At 39.8% G+C, this 27,990-nt stretch overlaps 7 protein-coding genes across 7 annotated transcripts; 2 read left to right on the forward strand and 5 right to left on the reverse strand.

Annotated features, from left to right (window-relative positions):
* Positions 1-871: 871 nt before the first annotated feature.
* On the reverse strand, positions 872-5,874 carry kifbp (kinesin family binding protein). The gene is made up of 13 exons (XM_061275966.1): positions 5,387-5,874; positions 4,871-4,969; positions 4,729-4,808; positions 4,587-4,645; positions 4,397-4,521; positions 4,162-4,255; positions 3,828-3,940; positions 3,582-3,731; positions 3,318-3,392; positions 3,004-3,166; positions 2,747-2,921; positions 2,374-2,559; positions 872-2,090 (listed from the first exon to the last, which is right to left on the reverse strand). Exons 1-13 carry the CDS (start codon positions 5,840-5,842, stop codon positions 1,952-1,954), a joined length of 1,914 nt encoding a protein of 637 aa, XP_061131950.1. The 5' UTR covers positions 5,843-5,874; the 3' UTR covers positions 872-1,951.
* A 569-nt stretch (positions 5,875-6,443) lies between these two features.
* Positions 6,444-8,419, reverse strand: mpc1 (mitochondrial pyruvate carrier 1). Its single transcript, XM_061275970.1, has 4 exons — positions 7,779-8,419; positions 7,519-7,615; positions 7,221-7,353; positions 6,444-7,028 (listed from the first exon to the last, which is right to left on the reverse strand). The coding sequence occupies exons 2-4, from the start codon at positions 7,559-7,561 to the stop codon at positions 7,007-7,009; spliced, it is 198 nt and encodes a 65-aa protein (XP_061131954.1). The 5' UTR covers positions 7,562-7,615; positions 7,779-8,419; the 3' UTR covers positions 6,444-7,006.
* Positions 8,420-8,464: 45 nt separating this feature from the next.
* Positions 8,465-11,108, forward strand: LOC133152403 (THAP domain-containing protein 6-like). The gene is made up of 4 exons (XM_061275968.1): positions 8,465-8,649; positions 9,507-9,705; positions 10,110-10,232; positions 10,367-11,108. The coding sequence occupies exons 1-4, from the start codon at positions 8,570-8,572 to the stop codon at positions 10,541-10,543; spliced, it is 579 nt and encodes a 192-aa protein (XP_061131952.1). The 5' UTR covers positions 8,465-8,569; the 3' UTR covers positions 10,544-11,108.
* A 278-nt stretch (positions 11,109-11,386) lies between these two features.
* On the reverse strand, positions 11,387-13,159 carry psmb1 (proteasome 20S subunit beta 1). The gene is made up of 6 exons (XM_061275967.1): positions 12,958-13,159; positions 12,529-12,636; positions 12,348-12,429; positions 12,139-12,268; positions 11,910-12,016; positions 11,387-11,713 (listed from the first exon to the last, which is right to left on the reverse strand). Exons 1-6 carry the CDS (start codon positions 13,056-13,058, stop codon positions 11,528-11,530), a joined length of 714 nt encoding a protein of 237 aa, XP_061131951.1. The 5' UTR covers positions 13,059-13,159; the 3' UTR covers positions 11,387-11,527.
* A 257-nt stretch (positions 13,160-13,416) lies between these two features.
* phf10 (PHD finger protein 10) lies at positions 13,417-19,469 on the reverse strand. Its single transcript, XM_061277057.1, has 12 exons — positions 19,304-19,469; positions 18,369-18,478; positions 18,155-18,285; positions 17,948-18,031; positions 17,743-17,867; positions 17,490-17,639; positions 17,288-17,397; positions 16,989-17,127; positions 16,687-16,824; positions 14,867-14,975; positions 14,229-14,417; positions 13,417-14,151 (listed from the first exon to the last, which is right to left on the reverse strand). Exons 1-12 carry the CDS (start codon positions 19,373-19,375, stop codon positions 14,054-14,056), a joined length of 1,455 nt encoding a protein of 484 aa, XP_061133041.1. The 5' UTR covers positions 19,376-19,469; the 3' UTR covers positions 13,417-14,053.
* A 588-nt stretch (positions 19,470-20,057) lies between these two features.
* rab4a (RAB4a, member RAS oncogene family) lies at positions 20,058-24,040 on the forward strand. The gene is made up of 8 exons (XM_061277229.1): positions 20,058-20,234; positions 21,031-21,111; positions 21,363-21,477; positions 21,710-21,772; positions 21,873-22,027; positions 22,130-22,225; positions 22,737-22,866; positions 22,952-24,040. The coding sequence occupies exons 1-7, from the start codon at positions 20,219-20,221 to the stop codon at positions 22,850-22,852; spliced, it is 642 nt and encodes a 213-aa protein (XP_061133213.1). The 5' UTR covers positions 20,058-20,218; the 3' UTR covers positions 22,853-22,866; positions 22,952-24,040.
* A 135-nt stretch (positions 24,041-24,175) lies between these two features.
* ccsapb (centriole, cilia and spindle-associated protein b) lies at positions 24,176-27,925 on the reverse strand. The gene is made up of 5 exons (XM_061276115.1): positions 27,825-27,925; positions 26,720-27,077; positions 26,566-26,652; positions 26,060-26,271; positions 24,176-25,908 (listed from the first exon to the last, which is right to left on the reverse strand). Exons 2-5 carry the CDS (start codon positions 27,033-27,035, stop codon positions 25,726-25,728), a joined length of 798 nt encoding a protein of 265 aa, XP_061132099.1. The 5' UTR covers positions 27,036-27,077; positions 27,825-27,925; the 3' UTR covers positions 24,176-25,725.
* Between the last annotated feature and the right edge of the window lie 65 nt (positions 27,926-27,990).

A 27,990-nucleotide genomic window follows, 5' to 3' on the forward strand; every position in this document is an offset into this window, starting at 1 on the left:
ATTTCTTCTAAATAAATTAATCCAACGGAGACAGCTACAAACAAAATAATTCTTGATCCTCCATACTTCCAAGTCTCTGTCAACGCATGTTACCATTCATCACTCAATCGAGAATTTGTCTCAGCTGACACATCAACATCAAGTTGCAGGAAGTGGTAACATCAATCTGGAAATAGCACGTTGTCTTCTATCAGTAACACACATGAAGTAATGTCACAGCTTTAAAGGGTTCAACCGCTACTCATTGATGACGAAATAACCGCTAAATGTTGGCCATGAACCTAAAATGACTTTCTTGCTTACACCCAGATAAGTGTTAACTGGAAGTGACACGTTTGCGAAACTTTTCAACAAGCACCACATGCAGCTGCTTCTTCCTCACAATGGTCAAGAAGTTTAAACTTAGCAATTGTCACACAGGCTGATGTTTTAATCGTTTAGACTCATTTGCCATTTCATGTGGGAGGTTGAGTCTTTTTTTTCCCCACCATCAGCAGGATGAAACATCACCAGTTGACTTTGACTCAGTCTAGTGTTTTTGTTTTTACATGAAGATAATTTTGTTGTATTATATTATATCAGTGGCTATGTTCCAAGGCAATTTATTAAATTCATCTTAAAGAGGAAGCACCGTGAATTCAGTCAAAGGTCTTGCGGTCGGATCAGGCGTCTCTTGCAATCCATTCCGCTGACGAAATATATATATATATAGAGAGAGAGAAACCTTGATAAAGTCAGCAAGGGACTTTTTAGCTCAAATGATGGTGTGATGGTTAACCTTCACCTGAACATGCAAACAGCAAAGTTTCCCTTCCCCCACAGAAAATGGTACAAAAAATGGCTGCGTTCAGAAGATCATTAAAGACCCATGTTAATGGCATGTATCATTTATTATCATTGCATACATTATTTACATGAACATGATTCTATTAGGATGGGGAGGGACACACTGAGATTTTACAAAGCAAAATGTAGGAAGGCCTTCAACTATTTTAAGTGTTTGACCCTCAAGAGGCAGTGAAAGTGAAAGAGGTCACGTTAATTCATTCATCATGACTAGACCCTGAATGGTGTGAATTTTTTAAGGCCAGCACAAATGACGTTATTTGCCAGAAAGAAAATGATTAACTGATTCATCGGCTTTTTAGTTTAATGCTTTTTGTTTAAAAATCCCTTGCTGTTGCAAAATTAAACACTAAAGGACGACGTATTGTAAACAGGTCAAATGTTCAGGAAATGTTAGTATATAGTGTTTTGCTTGCTGTTGACAGTGAGAAGCAGAAGCTGCTAAAGTTTCTGCGGCACTAATTCGTGATGCCAAAATATTTGGCACAATACCCTCACTGTCTCAGAAGACATGTTTATTGGACTGACTGGAGTCAGCGCGCCCTCTAACGGACAGAAAGGGTAAGAACATCATTCTGAGTTTTTCCAACACGGGACAGCTGTTTTATGGGAGAGAAAGACTAGATTTGTGTTTAATCGGCAAAATACTGCTTGATTAATGATGAAATCGTCCAACTGACTAATTGGTCTAGTGGTTTTATTTTTATATTTGTTAACTGTGACGACAGAACGAGTCTTAAATACATTTCGTTATATACAAGGCGCTTAAGATGTGACTTTTCATAATATGTAAATGTTAGCCTACAGTTGATATTAAAAGGGTCATGTATTTTTATTTTATTTTTCAATTTCCATGGCGGAATTCGCTCATTTTAAGATCAGATTTCTTGTGCAGCTCACCAGGCCTTATCCCGCCCAGCATACTGCCGGACCAATGGCAAGCCCAGAAAAGTAAGAATGCCTTTCAAGGTACATGTGCGCAAGGTTATGAAGATGGGAATAAATGTTTTTTTGTTTTGCATGTGATCATTCACTGAACTGCACATAGCATGCACAGACGGCACGAACGATAAATGATCAATTGAAATGCTGAATTGCCCCAAATTTAGTTGTTAGCGGCCATCCTCGCTTTGAGGCGGTTTATTTTAAGAGGAAGCAGGCCGACCATCTCCTTACTCAATTCCAGCTCCGTCTCCACAACGGCAGCGGCTTCGGGGTGGGCCTCACAGTACTCTACAACGTATCTGGAAGACAAGGGGTATAAACTCTTCAGAATTATCTGGAATTTTGGGACGTATGCTTAATCCATGACTCACTGGAAGAAAAAAAAAAAACATTACTAGCACAATCTGGGGAAAGACAATAAAACTAAGTAAGTTTTGAGTAGACAAAATGCCACATTGTAAATTTACGACAATACAACAATTTGTACTCCTCGTTGCCGAAGCTAAGATTCAACTGCAGCTACCTTATCGGTCGCCCATTGAATTGTGCGGATTTACCAAATGAAGCTCCGTATCGACATACTTGTAGTTTTCCAGTGAGTTGTTGAGGTTGTCCAGCTGTGTACTCGGGAGAGAGCAAATCATGCGGCTGTGCATTCGGGCCATTCGGAAGCGGGCCACCAGGGCCGGTCGGATCACCTCCGTCTCCATGTGCTCGGGAAATTTCCCCTCTGGAGAGCGCAGAGAATCCAGGAACATCTGGTAGTACCTGGAGAGGAGGAGATTCAAAGTTACTGAGTCAATCATTTACTTTAAACTGTAAACTATGATCACAAAAAATTCTCAGACTCACTTGTTATCCTAAATGATCCTTATAAATATAGAATAAACATTTCGAGTAGGCTCTTTGGTGGAGTTGAAAACTGCCGCAAACCTGCTCATATTTAAACACTCACTTGTTGGAGGCAATGCATAGACTGTTGAATTTCTTTATGTTGTGGCTATCAAGAGACTGTGTGTCAGCCAATCTGTTCGCCAGAGTCAGCTTCAAGTCCATCATTTCGTTGTAGGTCTCGGCCAGCTCAAACATCAACTGTCTGCGGATCATGAGGTAGTACTGGGCGTTCAGTTCTATGGAGAGGCGGGCGCATGCATTCATTTCAAAACCGGGTCAAAAAAGGGACAGTAAATGCAACTCGGGTGACAAGGGTACCGAGACAGATGGTCTCCAGCAAATCAACACGTCGTTTGTGCATCTTGCAGCGTCGCTCCACGTCCTCCTCAAAGAAGGCCAGAGCCCGGAAGAGTGAGCTGTGATCCTGCAGGATCTCAACATGGTCCGTCACATAGCCGTCCATCTGAAAGTACTCCTTAGCCTGGGAGGAAGCGCAAACACAAATGAAAAAACAAATTACATTCAATTTACTGTACAACACACTTGGCTCCATTTGCATTCATAGTTTTCATTAGTCTATCAAAGACAATAGGTGAGTATTGCATTGTGAGTGCATGATGACCTTGCAGTACCTGTGTGACATAGTTCTGTCCCACCAAAAATACATTCCTGGCCTCGGTGAAGTCCAGTGGGAGCAAGCAGCTCACCTGGAAATCCCAATCGGCACAATATGATCATTTTCAGTCAAATATTTTGATCCTATTTAACTGAGATTAAGAAGACGAATGAATCTTTTTGTATGTTCAAATATGCACAAATATAACAAAGGTAAATCTTATGGTGGAATATTATCACCAAGATCGAAACGTAAAAAGACAACATATGCACGCAGAGACCTTCTCCTCCATGCTTGCGATCGAATCAAAAGTGTCCTCGGAGCCAAACAACTGAGCGCTCTTCCTGCCCTTTTCTTCTTCCTCCACCTCAAGCCTCCTCTTCCTTTTCAACTCCTCCTGAAGATCAGTATCCAGCTCCCCAATGTTGTCCTGCTCACAAAGAAGCGCAACCACACACAAAGAGGATGTTGCCGAAATAATCGTCGTAATTTAGGCTGCACACAAGGAGGCGAGAGATTTCATCACCTCCAGCGCTTTCTTGGCATCTTCAAGGAGAATGAGACAGTATTTGATCCAGCATCTTGCAATCTCGGCTCGCTTTTGCCTCAGCTGATCCCGACGCTCGCTCTCTACCTCACCTGAGAAGAGTAGATCCATTTATTTCAATTTGAAATGTGCTGATCACAAGTTACTAAGAGTAATTGAATTAAATGTCATTTATAGATGACGTAAAAGAAAAAATCAAGAAGCATATGTGCATCATAGTGGGTCAGGTGATAACGCCGCTTTACCATCTCCCACAAAACAGCTTGTGTGCTGCTAATATGCTCAGACCCGAGGAAGAAACACAAACACTCACTCTCTTGCGCGGCAGCCTCCGAGGGAACATCTCCCGCTAAACCAGATATAACGGTGGCTGCTGAGAGGCAGTGTCGACTCTCCATGTATCGCCCCTGAGGGTATAGCACACACGAACCTTGTGACTCGCACTGACAAGCTGACAATTATGTGCGCACTGCAGATCACACAAAACAATCACAAATGTGCGTTTATAAGATTAGAAACAACTAAGTTATATCCACGGGGGGGCTCACCTTTGTGATGTAATACTGTGACAGCGTAGCGGCATTGAGAGCCCACTCTATTGGATTGAACTGACCTAACTGCAGCTGTCTCTGCAGGGTGCTGTGGCAATAGATGGCAGCTCGCTCCGTTTGACCTGGCAAGACACTTGTGTTACTTTCCACCACACAAAATCATTTTAGAAAAAAAAGCAAGACTCACCAAGGTTTTGATAGACCTGAGCAAGGTAATACATTGTGTGTGTGTAGGCCAATTCGAACCTGGTAAAAGAAGAGCTGAATATAAGAACTGAAAGGCAAAAGAAAAAAAAAATTCATTTAGGATACAAAAAAAAAAGACCTACTTTTTGTTCTTTTCCTGATGTGTCAGCAGCTTCTCGTTGGTAGTAAAATACTCCACCAGATCAGTGGGAGGACTTCCATCCTGTCATTTTTTATTTCATTTGATTTAAACTGCTGTCATGGCGGAAATACAAACAACTTTACCTCCTTCATATAACGCAGGTAGATTGCTTCGGCCATTTCCAGGAATCCCTGTGCAGTCTCAGTTTCCCCCCGACCTGCCCAGAGGATACCCAGTTGGTTCTGGAATCGCACAAAAACAAAGTGGTTGGTTATCCTAACCTGAACCAGGTTAGCAGAAATCATCATCTCTACTACTGGAATGACGCATTTACTTTCCGTTGGGGTTTTGACTATCACAGTTTTCAGTTTTATGGTTGATGTACCTTTATTTTGGGGCGTGGGGGGGTTGACTGAACTCTTTAACATTACAATAAACATGAGGGGAATTTAAAAGCAGACTTGTTGCTAAGGCAACAATAGTGATTATCAGATGGCAACACATTAGCTGAAATCCAATTGGACAAGAAACCTAATATTTACATCCACGTATTTGAAGCAATTAGCCAGCTACTCAATTAAAAGATTGGAATATAATAATCCGATTTCATGAAATAAATAACGGCACACAACTGGCATCTTCCCAGGAGAGCTATTTACCCGGACATGGATGAATAAAGACACATTTTCGTTCGACACTCTGCATTTCTCCAGCAGTTTCATGCAGTTCGTTAAGTGCTCTTGGCCTGCCGACAGCTCCTCCGTGTCCACATGGTTCACGCCCAGGTAATATTCCACAGCCGCGAGCCTCGCCGTCCTTTGTCCGGTTGGCGAGTCGCCGCTGGAGCCCCGCTCGAACATTCCCTCGAGCTGACCGTCCACCGGCAGCTCGGTCGGAGGTTGGTCACCGCCCTGCGCCCCGGCATCTTCCTCCCCATCACCGGCATCGAAACTCTTCAGCGAACAATGGATCTCCCGGAGGAGGTCTCTGGCTTTGTACTTGGAGCGATAGGGGTCATTTTCTGGGTCGGTTCGGGATTTTACTTCGGTAAAGTTTTGGGCGTTGGTAAATTTATCGCAGATTGCTAGCCACTCGTCGCTGCAGAGGGACGCCATGTTTGTTTTCTTGTTTTGGTGAGTGAAAGTGACGGCACTGACACCTACTGGTGGAAAGCGGAAAAGAGCTACGCATTCTTAAATAGAGCTTTGTACGTCATTTTCCTTTCCTCACATGATGGAACATTTCATTTTCATTGCCAGCTTGAGTGTTAAGCCATACAAATGGATCCCGCGTTCATTTCAGTGTATTAGAATTGATAATAATAGTATCTGTACTTGTGTTGTGTTTCCTAACTATTATTAAACCATGGAACAGGCCTCTGAAATGTAAGGGTGAATCTAAAATGCACTATAATCTTCACAGTTGGATTGAACTTATCCAGTTTCCATTCATTTTACATTATATAAGTTTTGTGAGTAAAATAATTTAGATGAGATTTTTGTTTTTGTACATACACAATTTAGTAACATTGATTTTATGGTGGTGTGCTCTTAATGTATGCTACACCACGCACAAAACATTAAAAAGATATTCAGGTTTCAGGTAACACTTGCAATTGAACCTAATAACAATTAAAAACTATTTCAGACCAGTAAATTGAACATAAACCATAATGAAATATAATCCACCAAAAGGCTAATAAATCACTTGGTAAAGTAAGGTTGAGTTGGCTTTAGCCAGTTTATTTTTACATAATTAACAAGGGACATTTTGATTTGGAAAGACACACAATATAACACACAGTATACAGTTGGTTTGCATATTTGCTAGCCAAATAATCACATCCAGTCAGTGTCACCATTTTGCCACATTCGACCATATATTTTCATTTCCTTTCAAGCGTAACAGTCTCTATTGCTCTGTCTTCCTCCTGTCAAATGTAACCCTAAAATCGCCCAATTTCAAACTGCAAAGTTTGCAGGAAAACATTTTCAACAAGATGTTGAAAAAAAAAAAAAATACAAATTAAAATGATGTCACACTGTAACCATCTGATCGAGAGTGCTAAGTGCATTCACCCACAGTGACTAATGCAAATATAAATTAAAGAATAAAATACTCTCTCGTTTTGTAAAATGTGGCAAATTATTTCATATGGGTGATCAATCATTGTTAAGAGGGTCAGAAATCACAGCCACTGCTTCAGTGATTAGACAAATGCACACGTTCGTGTAGCTTTTTTCGTCAGTGTGGTGAATAGGGAACGCTTTGTTTCATCACTAAGATGTCTTCTTCTCCATGCTGAAACAATACAAAAACAGAGAGAATATTTGCATGTACCAATTATTACGATAGACTACATTAGAATAGAGCAGCACTAGCAGATTTATTATATAAACTTGTGTGGTTTTCCCAACAACAGCAAAATTCCGAAAGATTTTTCAAATATTTTGTTAATGTCAAAAAGGTCGCTTAAAAACAAAACGGGCTTACTTGTACTTGATGAGGCGAGCACCCTGCACTAGCTGTGCAGACTCGTTGGTCATATGGCAGGCAAAGAGCAGCCAGTTACGTGGTTGCACCTTGTATGCAAAACGCATGAAGAGCAGCGAGTAACAACACAGAGCTGAGAAGAACACAAGAACAGGAAAAGGGTTTATTACTGCCTAGTTAAAAGTGATTCCATTCAAAACTTTACAAGCACGGTTAATCAAGTGCTTTCTACCCTAGCGGCTCCCACTTTCAACCATAACAAAAGTCAGCCATGCAGCACTATGTGCATGAGTCTTACCAAAGGTCATCCTGCCACTGATGATCTCGGGGCTCTTTTTCATGTCACTGAAGGCAGCTATAGGGAGACCCCAGTTTGCTATTGGACCCCAGAAATGCTGTAAGCACACACACACACAATACAAAAGAATTAAAAAAAAAAAAAAGTAAGCATGTCATACACTCACATGATTACAAAGCAGAGTCACTTTCATAATAATTGGATTACTGCTGTTGAAATAAATAATAAATAATAATAATAAAAAAATTAACAAGACTTACTGTGCTGGTGATTGTTTTTCAATTTGCACATGGAAGACAAAACAAATGAGTCAATTAAATGAGGTTCCATAAACTATGTGCCAAGTGTTGACGTGTGTGAGCAAATACAAAGTGTAGTTTTTCCATGTACTTGCTTGCAATTTCCTTTTTTCTTTCATGTTCCCTACAACCACCGTTGGGACATAAACATTCCTGAAATATGTCGTTAAAATCTGAGTTTGGCCCTTTAAGATACAAGTGTAGCTGTTACGGATTGTTCTCTTCTGCAATTTTAACAAGCAACCCTGCGTAGCAAGAAATAAATAGAAGTATAGTGAAATAAAAACTACTAATGCTCAGCAAACATCGCTGGCTGGCTGTCACTTGTGAGCGACATACACATAAATAGCTAGTCGGCTACATTAGCATAGCAGTTTTAATTACATACCTCATCAAGTAGTCTCTAAAATCTTTGCTCTTCACGTGGTCTATCGCTTTGCGTGCAATCGTTCCAGCCATGATTGTAACGCTTGCTTACGATCTATGATGACCGAGAGATGGTGAACTGCGAGTTGAAGGGCGATGAGATAGAGGACGCCCGGTCAAATTTCCAACCAAACACAAATACTGCAATCCTTTTTCAATACGACACTGTCGCAAAAGGACTGCTTGACGGCAGCGTTCTACCGTTTGCCACGACACCTTCTATTTTTTCATTGAGCTTCGTGCTTTCGGCCACCCTTAGCTAGTAGGGGCAATGCTACACTAACGCTTGGAGACGGCAGAAAAAAACAAAAATATAAATAATAAGGATGCCTGCACATTGTGCTGCGATCGGTTGCACACAACGTCGTACTGTCGAATCAAAGAAACAGGGAATAACCTTTCATAAGTAAGACCAGTTTTTGGCTCTTGTTTCATCATTAAATGTTGTTGGGAGTTTCTAGTCTCCCAAATCTTAGTAATAGTTGGTTGCCTGACAACGTTAACAGTGTCATATATAATTGTTCTGAAGCCTAAACGTTTATGCTGGTGTCTTTATTTGTTTTGCCTTTATTTTAAAAATCTGACCCTCGCAGCGCAATGGCGGCGTATTACCATAATGCAGAAATATTAACGATCGCTCTGGCAAGTAGCCTGATTTCAGTGGTGGAGCAAAACATTAACATGAGTTACCAGCTTGACTGCCAAAATGCCACAAGATGAACCCATTCACTGCCAGTTGATTTCCACACATGCACTAAAAAGAGAACATTATTCTTTTACAAGAATAAAAAAGTTTCTAGCGTTTGTCATCTTGCGACCTGCAGTTTCCTTTTGTTGCACAGTCGCGACCTACTTTTACAGCCGTTTAAAACATAAACATGTTTTGTTTATACAATAGCCTCTGACAACAAATTTATAGTGTATATTGCATTTTTAAAAGATGTTTAAAATGATTTCAGCATACTGCCAAAGGAGATCTCTCTAAGCCAGAGGCTGAGCTGCACTGTGTTTGATTACGGAGTAGCAGAAAATCAAAATGAGAATATATGTAATTTTTACTAGATGTCTGTGACCCACTTTTGGAGTATGGGTTGGTTTTGAGCAAACAGCAGAGATATAAGATTTTTATGTGACACAAGAAAATCTTTTGGTTTCCAATATCCGTATTGGCTCATCCATTTTTTTTTTTTGTCTTTTATGAATTAGATTGATTTTTAGTATGTTTTGGTGTACAGTCTTTTTTACATGTCTTTTTTCGTCTAGATTTCCCCGAGACGAGGAGATGAGGAGACTGTGGGAAGAAGCTATGAGGAGGAAAGATTTTACTGCAAGTGATGAATCTGTGCTCTGCAGTCAACATTTTAGAAGTTATGACTTTGACAAAACTGGGCAGATTTGTCGGATTAGAACTGGAGTCATTCCATCTTTGTTCAACTTTCCGGATCGTCCTCGACAAATACCAGTATGTTTACAAAGATGCAAGCGTTCTGTTTTTGTTGAGTTTCATTCATATTTACTGTTATTTTCCACTCATGATGGGTCGCACTACCAGACAAGTTTGATTAATTTGGGGGATTTTTTTAAACAGTGATAGGATTTATTATTAGGACCCAAATAAAACACAGCATAACTGTTTAGCAATTTAAATAGTTGAAACATATTTATGATGGTAAAGTGGAAGGATGTGTAGAGTACATCTCTGAAGGTGCACTTAACGTTACTTATAGTTCAGAATAGCCACTGTTTAATTCAAAACCATGAAATGAGAGAAGTGGCACTAATTAATTTATTGTCTTAAAGAGCAAAAGTGGAAAAGAAGAATGGGTGATGATTAATAAATGTCTAAATCTGTATTTCTTTTTTTAGCATGAAGAACAAAGGACAAGTACCATAAGAACCACAAAAACTTCACTCAAAGCTCAGGAGGGTCTACCATTACCCATTCCTCAGAAACTCATCAAAAAGAAACCCCGGTTCAATATTGCCCTTGTAAGTATTTGTGCTAGCTCAAAAAGCTGCAACGATTATAAGATGGGTTTCAATAAAATATGGTGCCGACTGAATGATTTGTAAATAAATGACATGCCTTCAGTGGCCAACCACTTTTTTTTTTTTTAAACCAGGACCACAACTATTCATTGCCCAGTTCTCCTGCTGCTTTAAAGGCCAAGTTCAGCGCGGCTGCAGCCAGATTGTGGAGCTTGGAGAAGCAGAAGAGAAATGCGCTTGTGCGAGAACGAAGGGCAAGGACCACTCTCATGGCTGTTCTGCATAAGTCACTTTGTGAGCCTTGTGTCTGAGTCGAGAAAAGCTCCGTTCAGCATTCATATTTTGACCCGCCCCCTCCAGTAATGGTGGGTTGGTGATTCCCTAAGATGGCACTCTTCATGTGAGGTGACGATGGCAGCACCTTGGGAGAATACCGCAGGAGTCTGTGGTCCCACATTTTGTTCAAGAGACTGTCACAAAGGATGTATTTAAACTCAGGGGAGCCCATCAGTGAAACTGTAGAGGAGTGATTCCCAAGCACAGTTTGTACATTGGTTTGCTTTCATGTTCCATATGTTTGATCGTGCCAGTGCTTGGCAGAATGTTAAATGTTCTACTCGAAATAAATTGGGCGAACTGAGATGAAATCATGTTTTTAAGTGTACCACTTTAATACTTGACATTGTTTTGTGGTGTGCCATGAGCGTTTGTAAAATATGTGCGTTGGCTAAAAAGAAAAAGCATTCCATGGTCTCGGGACCTAAAAAGTAAAGTAACTCAAAATACACTTGCTATATAGGATAAAAGCCTTTTCTGTATTAATATCAATTTGATATTGACTATAAAGCAAAACTAATAAAATGGGTTGAGACATAAGCAATTTGTGATTAATCAATTGTGAATGAACTCTTGAATTTTCTTTTTTTTTTTTAAACGAGAGTGAAGTTAATGTGCAAGAGAATAAGAAAAACGACTAATTCTTTACATTTACTAAAAATGTAGCAATAACTGCATGTTGCTTTTCAGAATGGTAATTTTTTAGTGCAAATTTATAATTAGAGTGATAATCCTGGTTCGAATAACAGGAACAAAGAAGGGAAAAAATACCTTGAGGGAGGAAAAAAGAAACGACAGGTACCAGAACTGGACATGGGTTTCCTGGTTAAAAAAAGAAATTCTTTAATGTTTGCCTCAACACTCCCGTTTAATAGAATCTGCAGTCAAGCAACCAAACGAGCAGTATGAATATGAAAAGAAGCGCTACTGGAGGAATGAAGACAAAGACGCAACAATGTCTAGTCTTTTCTCAGCGCAATGGTCTCCTCCGTGATTCCCTCCTTTGTTATGACGCAGACCTGAAGGGCATCCCCGGTGTAAACATCTCTTTCTGCGGCCGAGATGAAAACATCTTTGACCAGCTCAACTGATTTCTCGCGGCTCAGAGGAATGCGTGTTACACCTTCCATGTTCTTGAAACCGATCTGGGAAGAAAAATGTGACGAGTGAGTGTGGCTTTAAAATGTAGCTTGGTGAGTGACATGGGAGTCAGTCAAAGAGTGTAAAGCTGGCAGTTGTAAGCTCAGGTTAGAGGCTAGCTGTCGACTGGCTAATCATTAGCGAGTGGCAACTTTTTAATCTTTTCGGCCTTTATTGACAGTGAAATGAGGGTGTGTGTACCTGGTTGTCTAGTAGTGGTTGCAACATGGCACTAGCTGATCCTCCAGCCATGTAGCTGTCCCTCTGGTAGGATCCTACTGGGTCAAAGCTGTAGACGGCCCCTTTGCCTAAGTTAAACATTACATCATTGTATAAAGAACACATTCAAGAATGTGCACACCTTCCATTTGAAGAGGCGCAAAGCAGCTGTATTAAAAAAATGTGCCCAAAGTGTTAGTCCCCCACGTACCCTCTTCATCGAGACCTCCGATGATATTGTAAACGTAGTAGGGGAAGAACCTCCTGCCGTACAAGAGGGTGGACAACATGGCAGCGATAGCTCCACAAGACATGGTCTTATTGTTTGAATGTTTGTACATCTGAGAAGAAAGAAATGTCCATCCATTTTATACAGGATGTCAGATATGCAACTAAAATAGAAGATACCCAATTGCCCACCTCGAGTCTGGCTTCGATGATTTTTGTCAGTGTCAGACAATCTCCATGGAAACCACTGCAGCCAATTACAGTTGTGTCTGTCCTAAAAGTGACAGAAGGATGGTTGGTTATAACAGATAATTTAAAAAACGATTTGTTTTCTTTTTGTGATCCTCAACAACACGGCGGCAATGAAACTTACAATTTGTAGCATTTTGGCGATTCTCTGCTGTGGATTGAGTAGCCCTCACTCAGCCTGGTGTCTGAAGCGACGATTGCAAAGTCTTCTCCAGCCAGAGCAAGGACAGTCCTAGTGGAATCACACGAGTTACAGATCTTCATATAGAAACTTTTTTTTTTTGAGGAAAACATTTCATGACCAACGGAGGAAGTACGTGCACTTTATGCTAACAATATAATAATAATATGGAAAGTGAAACAATCATTGTACAAAGGTACCATATCAAAACCACGTTCTGGCACTATGGTGTATTCAACAACAACAAAAAATGTACTTACATGCGTGTATTGCAATAATCATTGTTCTTTAGGACAAAATATTAGCCGGTCATTTACTTGATGTAACACGTTAGCTAGCAGGCTAACGAGCGAGCAGGTAGAGTAAACTTACCCGCCGTTGAACGTATACGGTGAGAACCGGTGCTCCACTGGCCCCGTGTAATGATAGTCCTTCATCTTACCCGTGTCTGTAAAATTTTGAACTGAGTACATATTAGTAATGGAGACACAAAACACAACGCTTTATCGGCAACCTAGTAAAGACGCTGTATCACTGCAATATGGCTACTTCTTCTTCACAGAACGCATTAACGTCGGTCAAAGGACGTGGGCGCCCTCTCTGGCTGACCCGTGACATGACATACTTCAGTTTTTCCCAGTTATCTGTTGAGAATCAGCAAAACGTGTAGAAACATCAAATAAACGACTTTAAAAAAATAATAATAATTTAATGGACTGCACAGGTGAACAGGACATTTAATTCTACTCTACATCTAACTGACCATTCTCAAAATGTGTTTTTTGCATCTTTTAAACATCTCAGTCTATGAAAAAAGGATGACATATTGAGTGAGGTATTTCTTCATATTTATTGAAAAAAAAAACATTCAGTGACAATGACATCAACAAATCACAATTTACTACCACTGCAGTACATGTCTAGAAAAGTAGAAAAATATGTTTTCAAGTCAAATCCAAAAATGTGATGTATTGTAGCTTTGATTGACAGGCCTGTTGCAGTCAAAGGCATAGTGGAAGAAATTGTACCTAAGATACATCTTTGAATAAACAGGACAAAAAGTACAAACACTACATTTAAAAAGACCATTAGCACCATGACAGAACTCAAGACACATTGAACTAAAACTGCTCATGAAAATGAAAAGTTTTGAAATTCATGAAACTGGCCTTTAGTTTTTAACTAGTACATAGATAAAAGCTCCATTTTTTCCATCCAGAACAGATTCCTTGGTTATCACATACATGTTTTGGTACAAAAAGGCGAACTGTTAAATAGTGTCACTAACATCAATAATGAAATGCAGTTGATAAGTTGTGGAACATTGTTGAATACAAAAACATGTACTACTGTAATCCCATAAACAATAACAAAATGAAAAAAAAAAAGGAACCTATAGGTACCCAATAATCATAATAGATTACGTTCAAGTAATTTTCTTTTCTTTGTTCCATGACATTAAATGAAATCATTTTTGCGCCGACTTGGGCTTTCTCAGCGTTTTCGTTCCAACTTTCTTCTTGGGTGTGTTGAAGTCTTTGTCACATACCTCACACAGCCAAAGACCTGAAACAAGAGGAAAAACCAAACAATTAATCAAAGCTATAAAAGGGTAAATAAACAGCAAACTAAGAGACAGTGACCTGTGGGGATGGAGCCCATCCCGACGCAGAAGGTGTGGAAGCCTCGGTCGCACTTGTCGCAGAACATCATCTCGTCCTCATGGTGGGGCTGCTGGCACACAGCGCATGTCTTGCACTCCATGCACTGCCAGCGGTATGTCTGGATCATGCGTACCAGCTCTGCGCTCATGTTCAAGCAGGATGGGTGTCCTGCGTTTAGTGACACAGCAACACAAAAATGAGACACACACGTACGAGACTACAGAAATACCATTTTGCCTGAAAATGAGACAGTTGGCCACGTCTCAATCACGGCTCGCCGGTTTTCTGAGGCTGAGCCGTAATTATTTGTGACCTGAGACCTGGCAAAATGGCCGCCCCTTGAGATGGATAAAACCAGGTGAATTTTGCAGCTTAATTCCACAAATGTAATATTAATCCGAATTTTCCCTTTTAAATAAGAGTTAAACGTGTAACTTGGCTGCTATAAATAATTTGTAACATTAAATGCATGTTAACATTCCTCAAACGGTTCAATAGGAACTTTATAAATAATAAAAGTTGCAAATCAAAATTGCACAACCGGTTGTCTGCCCACCCAAAATTTAAAGGGAAATTCAATCTGTAAAAAGTGCATGTGTTTTTGTGTGCGTACATACCGCTGTTGTCACATTGGGAGCAGTGAATGAGCGCCTCAGGTTTGCCTCTCTTGTTGGCCTCTTTACCCTTCTGGCAAATGCCACATATAGCATTGGGAATGACCTTAGGCTGCAAGGCAGAACAATGCTATAAACACCAGTCAGCAAAGCATTTTTCCGTCATGTTTTACCAAAAAAAAAGCGTAAAACACAAGAATGAGAAGAGACGTTAATCAATCCCACGTGGAATGCAAGTAGAGGCAATTAGACCATTTAAGATCAGCTTTGAATCATAACCTTTTATTGATAAGCGGAAAATATCACATTATTCAAAACACTAAAGTCAAAAAACATTGCATATACTGCACTGTCATCTGGAGCCAGACCAGAACTAAGTGTTAACTGGCCGTGTGATATACAAAATCTGGAGACAAGGAAATATTTTTTTTTCCAACAAATAGTAACTATATTAATGTGCGGATATATATATATGTAGTTCAGACGAAGGTGCACGTTACTTTGCAGTTACAAAAGTATTACTTTTTGAAGACTTTTTAAATAAATATTTAGCATTACTCTAGGTCCTTTTGCACTCATTTAAAAAGAGTACATGGACACATTTTTATTTTTAGCTGCATGTCACATAAAATAAAGAAAAACTTGTGCAAAAAAACATGGCCTTGTGATCAAACTGTAATGTGTAACTAATTTGAAATAGACTTAAACAGTAGGGAAAAAAAATGCAATTATAGTAAGTGTCAACGATACGCAGACTTTTGCTATTCTCAGGCCAACCAGCTCCCTAACCTCTGCAAATGGCAGGGGACGCTTTGTATGTGATATTAAAGACCAGGGGTGGGGAACCTTTCCTCTATTAGGGGCCATTTTGTTTTTATAACAGCCATGGAGAAAAGATGATGCGTTAGTATTTATTATATGGAGTGGATCAGCATCTCCAAGCACCATAAGTATTATGAGCATTTGTTTTTGGCTACTTTTTCTGGAAGTTGTATTTATTTTATTTTTTTAAGAAATGTTTGGCAAGCCAGATCAAATACTCTAGTGGTAGGTTCCCTGCCCCTGATTTGGAGAAACAAGTGGATATTTAGGTTTCCGGCACTTGAGCTTAGCATGTCATGGCCTCTCTGATGCTCTTGCGTTGTACTACAACGCTCACTGATTATTACCCACAGACCAACAGTACTGCACAGTTATACACAGCACACATATCTTAAACATCAACACACACAGTAAACATTTAAGTGTGTTGCACACTTCAGGTATACAAGTTAATATACTCTCTACTTTTAATGAAATGAATCTGTTGTTATCTGTAGCCACGTTCCTTTTCAAAAACAAAAATGTAGCAGCCAAAAGATGATTTGTACTTGTTTTGCAAGTATCTTTTTGTTTTTAGACAAGTGAGGCGAGAAACTGAAAACATTCATACGAGGAAAAAATGATTCTGTCCACACTGGGAAAAACTCCAAAAAGTGCTTTGCAAAATAAACGGAACTGTTCCTTTCTTATAGTTCTTATTGCTCGCAGTCTGGTTGAAGGAGACAAAAAAAAAAAAAAAAAAAGAAAGGAGCGCAATGTAGTAATCCTAGAAAGAAAAAGTGAAGACAGGAACCTCAGCGGTAGTGTGTGGGCAAATGTGTGTGCTGGTTCCAGCTGAGACAAACTGTAGAAACTGGAGAACAAAGTGAAGAAAGCTAAGGGAGGGGATGTCGGCACGGATGGAGTAAGGAGGTGGTCGTAGGAGTAGAAAAAGGAGGAGGAGGGCTAGAAAAGTGCTGCTGCTGTTGTTGGAGAAGAGTTCAGGTGGTTTTGTCCTCTACCTTGTGCCCCGGGGTGGCTTTGTGGGAGTGGCGGTGGCTGCCATCTTTGCCCAGCGTGGACGTCCTGTCTTTAGCCTTGGACCTTTGGCCTCCCGCCTCCTGACTTTCCCCGTCTGATGTGTTGCCTGAAGAACTGTCCTGCGGGGACACAAATTGACCACAAAGTTATTTAAGATATATAAATAATCGATCATTTAGATGAATTGCCCAGCCCTCGATGCAGTGCCCACATCATCCTCATTCATCCACAATAGACTGGATTTAGTTCTGTGTCAAATGGGGATTGGCGTGCTCAGTCTTACCGAAGAATTGAGGTTCTTTTTGTCATCCTCTGCATCATCCGAGTCAGGTTCTGAGTCCAGTGCAGGCAGATCTGGATCCAGCGGAGGCTCAAATAGAGCTGTGTTCAAAGGCAGGTATCGCAGCTCATTGGGAGAGTACCTGTTAGGCACAATAGAGTTTGGTTAGCCGAAAGCTTTCTACCAAGTCTCAAAAGATGATGCTGTGGAGTGTGAGTTTGGTTGAACTTCAAATAGTCTGAGCACTCAACCTGAGGAGTTCCACATTTAGTTTATCTCATGTTCCTCTCGGAATAATCTACCTTTTGTAGTAGTCTTGGAACTGCCCTGGTATTAGAGCAACTGGGTAGGGCCCCGTCCTGGTCAGGTCTGGAGCGAGCACCTTGAATCTGCCCTGCGGCACTTGGATAACCTGGGAGCAACAAAGTACACTCAAGACTCATCGGTAAAACATCTAAAACCCATAAGGACCTTGAATTCTTCTTTTTGCTTTGGCAGACTTACATGCGTCTGGAGGTCAAAATAAGCCCTTCTTTCTTCCATCCGCTCCCTGTTGAAATTACTGTTGAACTCCGCTGCCTTTTTGGCCGCCTTCTTAATGTACTCCGGAACCTTGCTGGCTTCAACCTTCTGCGGGTTCTGCTGCTGCATTTGCTGTAACGCAACAGTCGTTGCACACGGGACACAAATGCCTTTTGTGAAGTGGATGATAGTAAAACAAGAGGTGGCGACACACAATTTGGGTACATGTACTTACGGAGTACTCTTTAGCTATCCTCTGTCGCTCTCGCTCCTGAAGTATGACGGAGTACTCCGAGTGTTTGACGGGATACTCTTTTATCATCAGGTCGATCACCTCGTCGCTCCGCAGAGCTGTTAGACCTGGAAACAAACAGACGGCATTCACTTTGACCACCAATGCTGACGTCAGACTGACTGTGCTAGAGGCGGATGCTTCCTACCCAGAGTGCACTGGGTCTCAGTGATCACGTTCTGTTCACGAAGGTAGAGCTTCTCTTTGTGCGACAGATCCCTCCTTTCCATGTCTAAAGCAAAATACAAAGAAAAAGTTGACAAAGTTACACTTGTTTCCTGCAAAATTATTAAACCTGTTTCTTCTTCTTTCTTTACTTTTCAAACAAATTTTCCAGACACAGTCCGGTTCATACCAGGGTATTTCCTCTTGAAGGACGTGACTCCCAAATACTCGCTGACCTGCTCTTGCAGCATGTAATACTCTCCCGTATCATCTGCTGGCCACTTGTACTCTGTTAGGTTCTCCGCTGGGAAATATGTTGGCCTGGAACGGGTAGAACCAAACATTTTAAAAGCTAATCAAGTATTTAGACACGATAGATGAGTAAGAATTAGAAACAAACCAACCCAAGGTCCTGACTGGAGGTGTCACAGCTTCGTGAGCTGTCCCCTGAACCCATTCGCCGTCTTTTAGGGGGCTGGCTGCCATCATTGGACTCTTCTTCTGTTATGTCCTCCTAAATAAGACCATTTCAAGGCAAAATGAGCAAAGTGCAGTCTTTAGCAGTGATTCCTAACCATTGTAAAATTTACAATTGCCGTGTCTATTGGCTGACAGTTCAATCTTAATTTTTAACATCTGAATTAAAAACATATTTGAAATCTCCTAAAATGCAATAGTAATCACACAATGGTTTGATGAAGCCATTTGTTATTTGAAAAACAAAGTGTAGGGTTGAAATGAGTTGAGGGGCGGACCTGTAAGTATTGGACTGTTTAACACCACATAAGAAGAACAATAGCCGTTTAAAAACAAACATTTAGCAAATTCTATATTTTCCAACGACTTTTGTCGTTATACATTTATACATTTGTAAAACATTATATAATGTAGAACGGTAATGCTGAGGTTTAAATTTAATCATGGGGAGATCATTATTCCACTTCTCAAGTGGAACAGACAACTAAAAAATTCAATGAGCATACCAAGTCTTGCACGACTGACTTTATTAACTTATTATAACTACTACTAATTATCTACTATATTGTTGCAGACACATAGCAATGCTAAAGAGAGATGAGTGTTTGTTGTGGAACAGTGAGAAAACAGTCTAATAATCACCGAGAGTTTGACAAAAGAAGTCAAAATCGAATAACAAAATAGTTATTCATTAAATTAAAATAATATACATTAGCCAACATACGTCACGCTGAAATGAAAACAAAGCCATACTTCTAGCAGATGATGCTCGTTATTGCCGTGCTAATTCGCAGTCATGTTAACATGGACAGACGCAGATCTCCCGAAACAATTCGCCTTTTCTGAGCAGAACCGCCGCTACCTTTAGTGACTGTGATCCGGGCGTAGCGGGGTTACTGTCGCACGGTGGTCTCGGAGTGAGCACAGCAGCCATGTTTTAATAATTAGCGATTCTGCTGGGCTAGCTGAAAGCTAGCAGAATTAGCCGCGATTTGCCTTCGTTTTGTGTGCTTTTCGCGCATTTCCTTTCTGTGAGGCGCACCACACTGCTACCTTGTGAGCTGGAGTTGGCCTGCATTTACAGTTTGCGATTTAGTAAAATTGTTTCTTACAATAATTATTCCTTTTCATTACCCTGATCAATACTAAATTTCAATTAGAAATGACTTTTTGGCCTTCCGTTGTATTGTTGAGGCGAATTAAAAATATTGTTTTTGAGTGTTTTTAGACTATTTTCTGTTTTGAAGTTTAACTTTTAAAACCTTGCGTAATACGGATTTTATCATGCTTATAATTTATAGCAATGACGTTTCCGAAAAAATCCATCTTCTTTCACCATCCGCATTAAATTAATTGACCAATTAAAATTCATATAAATGAATTCAAATGTATATAATAATAATAATAATAACAATAACAATAACAATAATAATAATAATAATAATAATAATAATAATAATAATAATAATAATAATAATAATAATAATAATAATAATAATAATAATAATAATAATAATAATAATAATAATGATAATAATAATATAAAGTGGATCAAACTTGCAGAGCGACGCAATCAAGGTTGTCGCAACTCCTGAGTCAATAAGCTTTTATTTTGAAACAACAAAACACCGACGGGAAGTCAGAGGAAAACTCCTATGCAATCCGGGGAGATCATCAACAAGACTATTTTCCTTCACTTAGCTTAGCTTTCAATCTGTCAACCAGCTGCGATCCTCACTTGAGACACAGTTACTATTGCAAAAACGCCAAACTGGCGATGTCGGAGTCTTACGGTAAGATAGTCCTCTTGTTGTTTTGTCGAATAGCTGCAGTCGACACCGTCATGAAGTCTCAGAGATGGGAAAGGGGGCAGGTGTGTCGACTCGAGTGGGCAATTTTCTCCTCATCGTAAATAATTAGCTGGCATGCTAACCTAGCCGCTGGCAGAGGGATGCTGGCCTCAAAGATACCATGACAACGGAAGTCACAGTTTCAAGACGTCATTACAGTGCAATACACATTGTCTGGTGACTTCATGTACGAATCTGATTTGTTTGAATATGCCATCTCAAGCACTGAATTTTGTCTTTATTTACAAATAACGGCGCTTTTTAATCTCTGTTGTCTTCCTGTGTTGTTAATAAATTCTTATTGTGTTTTAACATGTGAATAACATGTGAATAACATGTGAATAGCAAGGATTACTGGGTGTGTCTGACACGCCATTCTCCCCAGATTCCATTCTGGATTCATAATTATTTTGCATAGTGTGCCCGTGTCTCAGTTCTGAGGTCCTGTGTGGTGTTTTGAATGTCCCATTTGCTTGAGTGGCTTAATCCAACATTCCAAAAATATACATATTTAGTTAACAGCAAACTGAAGTGTCCATATAAAATTTAACGATTCAGTTTTGTGGCACCGCCAAAAATGATAAGTTACTTTAGATTTTGTGTGAAACCTATTTGAGGGTTTTTTTTTATAGACATGCAGCATTTTCCCCTTTTCTTTATGCTATGAAGGCTGTACCATAACAATAAATCAGATGGATTGTAAGAACATCAGCATTTAATAGTTTTATTTCCTCTTCAGATTTCCTGTTTAAATTCCTGGTCATTGGGAATGCTGGAACCGGCAAATCATGTTTGCTGCATCAGTTTATAGAGAAGAGATGTAAGTCGGATATGTTTTGCTGTTACAGTATTGTGATCTTATGTATATTGTGATGTTGTTTTGTGCTGGGAAAGGAAATACAGAAATGAATAAGCAAAATCATCGTTACATCATTATAACACACTTCATATGAATCTTTAAAATCCACTCCTTTTTTAGCTCGAACCCAAAAATCACACATATTTATCATGTTCACAACTAGTGTGATTAACAGTCAACTTGTATTTCTTTATGTTTTTATTTAATCCCAGTTAAGGATGAATCAAATCACACCATCGGAGTGGAGTTTGGCTCGAAAATCATCAATGTGGTTAGCAAAATTGTCAAACTGCAGATATGGGACACAGCTGGACAAGAACGGTTCAGGTAAGGTCATTTTCCATAATGTCGCTAGCTGTCATCTAGAATGAGGGGAGACAGACACAGCAAATTCATTCTTAGTCCTCTTTGGGTTAGAAGACAATAAAAAACGGAGACCCATAATGCAAGCTATATTATATACACTCAGACTCCTAAAATAATACATTGGATGCATTTCCTTTTCTTTTGCTTCCATTTGGGTGGCACTGTATTCTAAATGCTTATTGGTGTGTTGAAGGTCAGTGACCAGAAGTTACTACAGAGGAGCAGCAGGAGCCCTGCTGGTTTATGATATCACCAGGTACTGAAGCACTTCCCTATCATCTCATTCACACATCACAAATCCTTTCGAGACTGCATTTATGGGTACTTATGAGTTCACGCTCCACTTCCCACTGCAGTCGTGAGACCTACAACGCTCTCACCACGTGGCTGAGTGACGCCCGAATGCTGGCCAGTCAAAACATCGTCATCATCCTGTGTGGGAACAAGAAGGATTTGGATGCTGACAGAGAGGTGACCTTCTTGGAGGCGTCTCGCTTTGCTCAGGAGAACGGTAAATTCATGCGACGGAAGGAACTTTTGCTTCTATGTGTGCTCGTATTATATTCGGTAGGAGGGTGCTCCATTTTTTATGAAAGCATTTTGTGTGTTACAGAACTGATGTTCCTGGAGACCAGCGCTCTGACAGGGGAGAACGTGGAAGAAGCTTTTGTGCAATGCGCTCGCAAAATCCTTAACAAGATAGAATCAGGTAGGGGCTTCTATTCACATTTCTAAAACTCACATTACTGCGACGACCCTGTCATGAGCGCATGGGTTACTTTAACAGTGAGCCAGAAATGACCAGAAAATCTTTTTCATGACCTTGTAATACTGTAGGATAAAGAAAAGTAGGACAGAGACTGAAATGTACTGGAGCACAAAAGTAGAAATTGTATTGTGTTCGGTGAAGGGAAAGTGGAACTGACCCCTGCCTTGAAATGAACTGAAATTGGTAATTGCGTATAGATTCCACAAGAGGGCGACACAAACGCAATATTAATCAGAATGTCGTGTTTAGACGAGTGAGGTCACAGACAACATATTGTTTAAAAAAAAACAAAAAGACTTTAGGGTTGACTTCCCCTTGAAATTCCACAGTTTTTTTATTAGAGATTTTTTAAGATACAAGTTTTTTTTAGGCAAAATCCCAACAGTTCACTTACACTCCTACATCTTTTTATATAATCTCCTCATTTTTGATCTTTCTCTTTTGAAATCAGGGGAGTTGGACCCAGAGAGGATGGGATCGGGCATCCAGTACGGAGATGCTGCATTGCGCCAGCTCCGTTCCCCCCGTCGCGCTCAGCCTCAAGGCACCCAGGAGTGTGGCTGCTAGTAGGCGGCTCAAGGGTAACTCTGTTTGCCCTGACTTAGTTTACACAGGACTAGATGGATGCTCAAAAGTTAAGATAATTTGATAATGTTTGTGTTTCAGAGTGGATATTGAAGACATCAACAGCCGGGCGGGACCTACAACGTTCCCGGTGACTGCCCCCGGACCTTTACGCAGAACTTTTGTCGCCATGGCTGAAGCAGCCAGGAACAGAGAAGCCTTTCCAGCCGGCCGCTCCCATTAACAAAGCTCCTTGGTCACCACTTTGAAGCGACCCTCTCTGCGCTTTGCCCTCGAGGTAGAACAACTGGCATCTATGTACGTATTGTATTGGTTACATTACATTACAACTGCACTTCCCTTCCTACACAGCACAATCAAACTGTATATAGAGCTTGGCGCATGTTTTATCAAAATATCAGATGATTTAATTATGAAAACATTATCGAATCAGATATCCCCCGTGTGCTTCTTTTCCCCATGTTTTATTGTCATCATTATGCGCTACGGTGTATACAAGTAGTCTTGACGGACAGCCGATTGTATATTTTGTAAATGGATGGCGCCGGTTCTCGATGCACTAACTATTGTAATAATTTTTAATCCTTCTATCCTACAGCTTATTTAACTGATGTGTAAATTAAAATACTTTTCCCAGTTATTCTTCTTGAGCATAAGCAACATAGCATCTGACACTGTAGCATGTTTCATCGAAAAGATTTCAACAAAGAATGTCCCTCATTTGTGTTGCTTGTTTATATGACTGCTGTAGTTAAAAAAAAAAAATCAACAATCAAATATATTTTTCATCAACTGTTTGCAAAATGTTGCAACACTGGCTCCAAAGCTTTTTTTGTTGTAACTCTCTTTGTATTATTTTTTTTAATTTGGAGAATGAGCCATGGCCTCATATATATTTTGATACGCATTCTAGACTCGAAAAGCAACGTTTGTTTATTTTACAGTGTCCCTGTTTTGGAAACTAAAGCACACCAAAAAGTGAGGTAATTACAAATTGAGTGTGTTATATAAGGGTTGATCAATTGGGTTGTCTTGCATTATGATTCAATTGCAATTATTCTATATCATTCATTTTGCTTTTATCTCTCTCTCTCAATATCATGTTTTTTTTTATTTATTGTGTATGATAAAACCATATGTTTTTAAAATAAAAAAAATACAAATCCGCAATTCACTTGAAAATAGTTTTTCTCTTCAAAAATATATAACTTGGTGGGTACATTAAAAGGTACAAGACTTTGGAAACTGCGTTTATTAAAGGCCTGAAATTTGAAACATGACATTGTAAGAAATTGAACAGTTAACTCCGGATTTTAGTATTGCTTTTATGTTGAGGATATTGTATTCATGTTCTGAAGATGAAGGGACAACAGAAGGAAAACATCTAACTTGTACACTGAACCAAACCTTTCAATTTAGACAGAATATCAGCTGCTCTTATAGAGCACTCAAATATTAATGACCATTCCTCAAATCAAAATCTGTTTGATGGAGAAAATAACTTACATCAACATGTAAACCAAAAAAAGAGTGACAAAATTCCAGCGATTGTCAGCCTTTGCACTATTTCCAGCATTTTAATATTGCACAAAATGTCACTTCTTTGCTCAAAAATATATTTACAGAATTATGCTGGAATTTCAGTTACAATAAACAAACAATCAAACCTGACTCTGAAATAGTCAACTAAAATAAAAAAAGGTTAATTTTAGCCTAAACGTTTTTAACATCAGTATAAATAAGATTTTATTATATGGCACAGAGCTCGTTAACCTTCCAAGTGTCTTTCCATTCATTTATTTGGCTTGCTGTCAGTTCTTTAATGACAATTACAATCAATTCAATATTAGTGGTTAAAACACCTCAATAAGCTTAATTTATAAACCTCCTAAAGATAACCACCGCAACAGTATGTCTCACAAAAGGTCATTAGATGGCCTTGAAAAAAGTGTGTCAAGGGCGGATAGTCTCCACGCTCTGCTCATTACAGTTCTACACCAGTTTATGTACAACAGCAATGTGTCCACCTATCAGGTAGACAATTTCTTCATAGACAAAAAAAACAACAACTATGTCATCACATGTTCGATAAGGAATGCACATTCGTTTTGGTGATCTCAATCTAATGACAAAAACCTAAAAGTAGCAAAAAGTGCCCTTGTGATTTTATTAGTCAAAACAATAAACCTTGTAGTAGATTTATATTCTAAAGTATTTGTTCTCATGAGGCTCGCAGGTGAACTGGAGCCTATCCCAGATACACCCTGGACCAGTTGCCAGTCAATCACAAGGCACACAAACAATTATTTACAATCATATTCACACTTATGAACTATTTAGTTCTTAACCAAACAACTACGTAACTTTGGGGGAGAACACGCAAGCCCCACATAGGAAGCAAAGAGATTTTGACCCTGTATTTCTAAATTCTGAAGCACCCTTGAAGTAGTTCTCCTGAAGAAATACACTCTTATAAAAGCATCTGTTTACTTTTAAAGGGCTTGAATCTAAATATGGCTTTGAAAGCTATGACTCTACATCAACAATGTCGCTATTAGGATAACCATTAAATTACATTCAATTAGGAATGAGTAAGTATCGATATCAGGTAGTAATTGTCAGGTATCGCCAGGAACTCGTCATGTAAGTCAGAAAGATAGAAAAGTCATTGTTCACAATGATCTATCATTGTGTTAATTAGAATATCATAGGTACTGGTGGTATCGGTACTTGGTATCAGTAATGCTGAGTGCTCAAGAGTGAGTACTCATATTGGTATCAGTCTGAAAAAATATCTATATGTGTCTGAATATTTATTATAATAGTATAATCATATTTTTTGAATTGTTCGTGTTTCATCGAGAGCGAGCAGAGAAGCAGCGCATGTACTCAGTGAGCCAAGGGTTGAATTCAGTTTGAACGTTCTTTCTGACTTTTCCCAAATCAGCCGACTTGGCTCGAGGTAGTTCACTTTGCTGGAACCGGACGTGTCGTTCTATTTCCCGTCTCGACTTGGCCCTCAGAGCAGATACATGGATCTAAAAGCAACAGAAAGGGTAAGGCTCTGCATCCCTCGTAATATGAAAAGCTTTTTGAGCATTTACTTTATTGTTCGTGTTACTTGTGTACTAGTACATACACCTTAACTTGCATATCAAGGATGTCAAAAAAAAAGCAAGACGAAATTACCTGATTGGTCGAAGCAGCGGGTCGGACGTTGTACGTCTTTTTCCCGGCAGTGTCGGCATCCTTCTCACCAGAAGCATACAGAGCAAAAGGATGTCTGCGATTCTCATCCGGAGGCCGCGCCACTGCAGTTTTTTTGACCCGCTGGACGCATGTAAACTTAGGAATCCTCTGTGGCTTTGTTTGCTGTTTCCGTGGAGCTGGAGGATCTTTTTCTGGATGAGACACGCAACATATGTCATTTCCAAAGAGATGGAAAGAAATAGAAATTTAAATACACTCCAACTTTGGTCAGGGTATGAATCATTTTAACTTTATATGAGACTTGCAAAGTCATATCTATATTGTACAGTACTACTTTTTATTATCTGTAATCTGGGTGTCCAAATATTATGGCTGACTGTCCATTACGGATGCATTATATATTTCGACATTTTCTTTCATATCACTTTTTTTTTTTAGATTTCCTTTTCTTTCATTTAGCTTCTTTGATATGACCTGACAAATACCTGTTTGTGCTCCTCTGTGAGTAAAACTTTTGTGTTTACTGCAACTCTGTTCTTCTGGTGCCTCTCTGATCCCTTGAGGAGGATCATCTAACAGGAAAGAGAAACCGCTTAGACAGCAACTATATACTTGAGAGTTTTTTTATTCCAATATTACCATGTTCCTCATTTTCCAGAACGGGAAGTCTCGGTACATCAGTCCTGGACCCCTGATGCTCCCGCAGTTGCACCCCTACAGGCTCATCACCTGTCTCAGAAGACTGGGCCTGGCTCCTGTCGGGCCGAGGTAAATTTTCTCCAGCAGAATCCGAGTCGGTGTCAGATCCAATCCAGATCCAAGGGTTGTGTGATTGTTCTAGAAGTCTGCGACCCAGCCTATAACTGAGCATGTCCTCATAACAATTCGAGCAAGTCTCCCATTTGGGGTTTTTAAATTTCTTCATGTACTCCGAACAATTCCTTTTGGTGACCATCTTCTTTTCCAATAGAGTTGTCGAGCAACGAATCACATGAGTCTGGAACAAATGAGTCAACGTTGCCAATGTGCAAATTGCGATTGTAAAATGGAAAGTACAACTCTTACAATTATTATTACTATCGTTGAGCCGAGCTTCGCAGTCATGTATTTAAACCCAAACAGGTGGGAGGCTTTCAACCAATGGCGAAGCAGCCTGATCTTTAGACCCCGCCTACTTCCGCCTTAGTCCGGATATTTACGTTGCTTGCTACGTTAATCTAAAGACCCCCACACAATATATTAGCGTGAAGAAAGTCAACAAAATCCAATTTTACATGATATAAAATGATTGACTATCATAATCATTATAAATGAAGAAAAAGACCAAATCGGATTTGCGCCAACGCGTCGCAAAATAATGACGTCACCCCACCTCCTATTATTATTGGTTGTTGAGATTTAAATGGCTGTCAAAGAATTACAGTACTGTATGCCCATAACACAGAACTGCACTCTAATAATCGAAGTCTGTAACAATTATTCCAAGTGTATAAGATGCTGATGCATTATTAATGCAAGCCAGAGAGAACTGTGTCATTTTAAAACCATGTCTGCGCAAATCAATTAAAATTTGATGTCCGTGCTATTTATAGTCACTTCGCTGAAGATAATCACGGACGTAGACGTGATGCTCGCTGTCAGTCTCGTTAAGACCGTATATTGTTCCTGGCAGCAACAGAGAACATTACAGTCGAAAATCCGACTGGCTAAGACTCTAAATCGGTGCACAGTAAGTTATACTTACACTCGGCTTGGGTTTCACGGAAGCCGGGGACAGATGGCGTTCATGTCGGAGCCGCCTGTTTGTAGCTGCCTGTTTGTAATACTCCTCTTTAGCACCGCCCAGTCGGAGACGTCTCTTTAAAAAGCCAAACACATCGCTAGCAACAGGTGGCCGAGGTGTCACTGTC

Source organism: Syngnathus typhle, linkage group LG4, assembly GCF_033458585.1.
Source record: "Syngnathus typhle isolate RoL2023-S1 ecotype Sweden linkage group LG4, RoL_Styp_1.0, whole genome shotgun sequence".
Lineage (NCBI taxonomy): Eukaryota > Metazoa > Chordata > Actinopteri > Syngnathiformes > Syngnathidae > Syngnathus > Syngnathus typhle.

Bases quoted from the DNA above. Each gene is read 5' to 3' on its own strand.
- LOC133152403 (XM_061275968.1), top strand. From the start codon at position 8,570: ATGCCTGCACATTGTGCTGCGATCGGTTGCACACAACGTCGTACTGTC. The intron at 8,650-9,506 runs GTAAGACCAGTT...TTTTTCGTCTAG, and splicing joins CAGGGAATAACCTTTCATAA to ATTTCCCCGAGACGAGGAGA. The intron at 10,233-10,366 runs GTAAGTATTTGT...TTTTTAAACCAG, and splicing joins CCCGGTTCAATATTGCCCTT to GACCACAACTATTCATTGCC.
- rab4a (XM_061277229.1), top strand. The intron at 22,028-22,129 runs GTAAATTCATGC...TGTGTGTTACAG, and splicing joins TCGCTTTGCTCAGGAGAACG to AACTGATGTTCCTGGAGACC. The intron at 22,226-22,736 runs GTAGGGGCTTCT...TTTTGAAATCAG, and splicing joins CCTTAACAAGATAGAATCAG to GGGAGTTGGACCCAGAGAGG.
- mpc1 (XM_061275970.1), bottom strand. From the start codon at position 7,561: ATGAAAAAGAGCCCCGAGATCATCAGTGGCAGGATGACCTTTG. The intron at 7,354-7,518 runs GTAAGACTCATG...TGTTCTTCTCAG, and splicing joins CAGTGGCAGGATGACCTTTG to CTCTGTGTTGTTACTCGCTG. The intron at 7,029-7,220 runs GTAAGCCCGTTT...GTATTGTTTCAG, and splicing joins GCTCGCCTCATCAAGTACAA to CATGGAGAAGAAGACATCTT.
- phf10 (XM_061277057.1), bottom strand. From the start codon at position 19,375: ATGGCTGCTGTGCTCACTCCGAGACCACCGTGCGACAGTAACCCCGCT. The intron at 18,479-19,303 runs GTAGCGGCGGTT...GGTCTTATTTAG, and splicing joins CCGGATCACAGTCACTAAAG to GAGGACATAACAGAAGAAGA. The intron at 18,286-18,368 runs GTTGGTTTGTTT...TACCCGTTCCAG, and splicing joins ACCTCCAGTCAGGACCTTGG to GCCAACATATTTCCCAGCGG.
- psmb1 (XM_061275967.1), bottom strand. From the start codon at position 13,058: ATGTACTCAGTTCAAAATTTTACAGACACGGGTAAGATGAAGGACTAT. The intron at 12,637-12,957 runs GTAAGTTTACTC...TGATTCCACTAG, and splicing joins CCGTATACGTTCAACGGCGG to GACTGTCCTTGCTCTGGCTG. The intron at 12,430-12,528 runs GTAAGTTTCATT...TGTCACTTTTAG, and splicing joins TCGCCAAAATGCTACAAATT to GACAGACACAACTGTAATTG.
- kifbp (XM_061275966.1), bottom strand. From the start codon at position 5,842: ATGGCGTCCCTCTGCAGCGACGAGTGGCTAGCAATCTGCGATAAATTT. The intron at 4,809-4,870 runs GTAAAGTTGTTT...AAAAAATGACAG, and splicing joins ACCTGCGTTATATGAAGGAG to GATGGAAGTCCTCCCACTGA. The intron at 3,732-3,827 runs GTGATGAAATCT...CTTTGTGAGCAG, and splicing joins ATGCCAAGAAAGCGCTGGAG to GACAACATTGGGGAGCTGGA.
- ccsapb (XM_061276115.1), bottom strand. From the start codon at position 27,035: ATGGTCACCAAAAGGAATTGTTCGGAGTACATGAAGAAATTTAAAAAC. The intron at 26,653-26,719 runs GTAATATTGGAA...CTTTCCTGTTAG, and splicing joins TCTGGAAAATGAGGAACATG to ATGATCCTCCTCAAGGGATC. The intron at 26,272-26,565 runs GTATTTGTCAGG...TGTCTCATCCAG, and splicing joins TCACAGAGGAGCACAAACAG to AAAAAGATCCTCCAGCTCCA.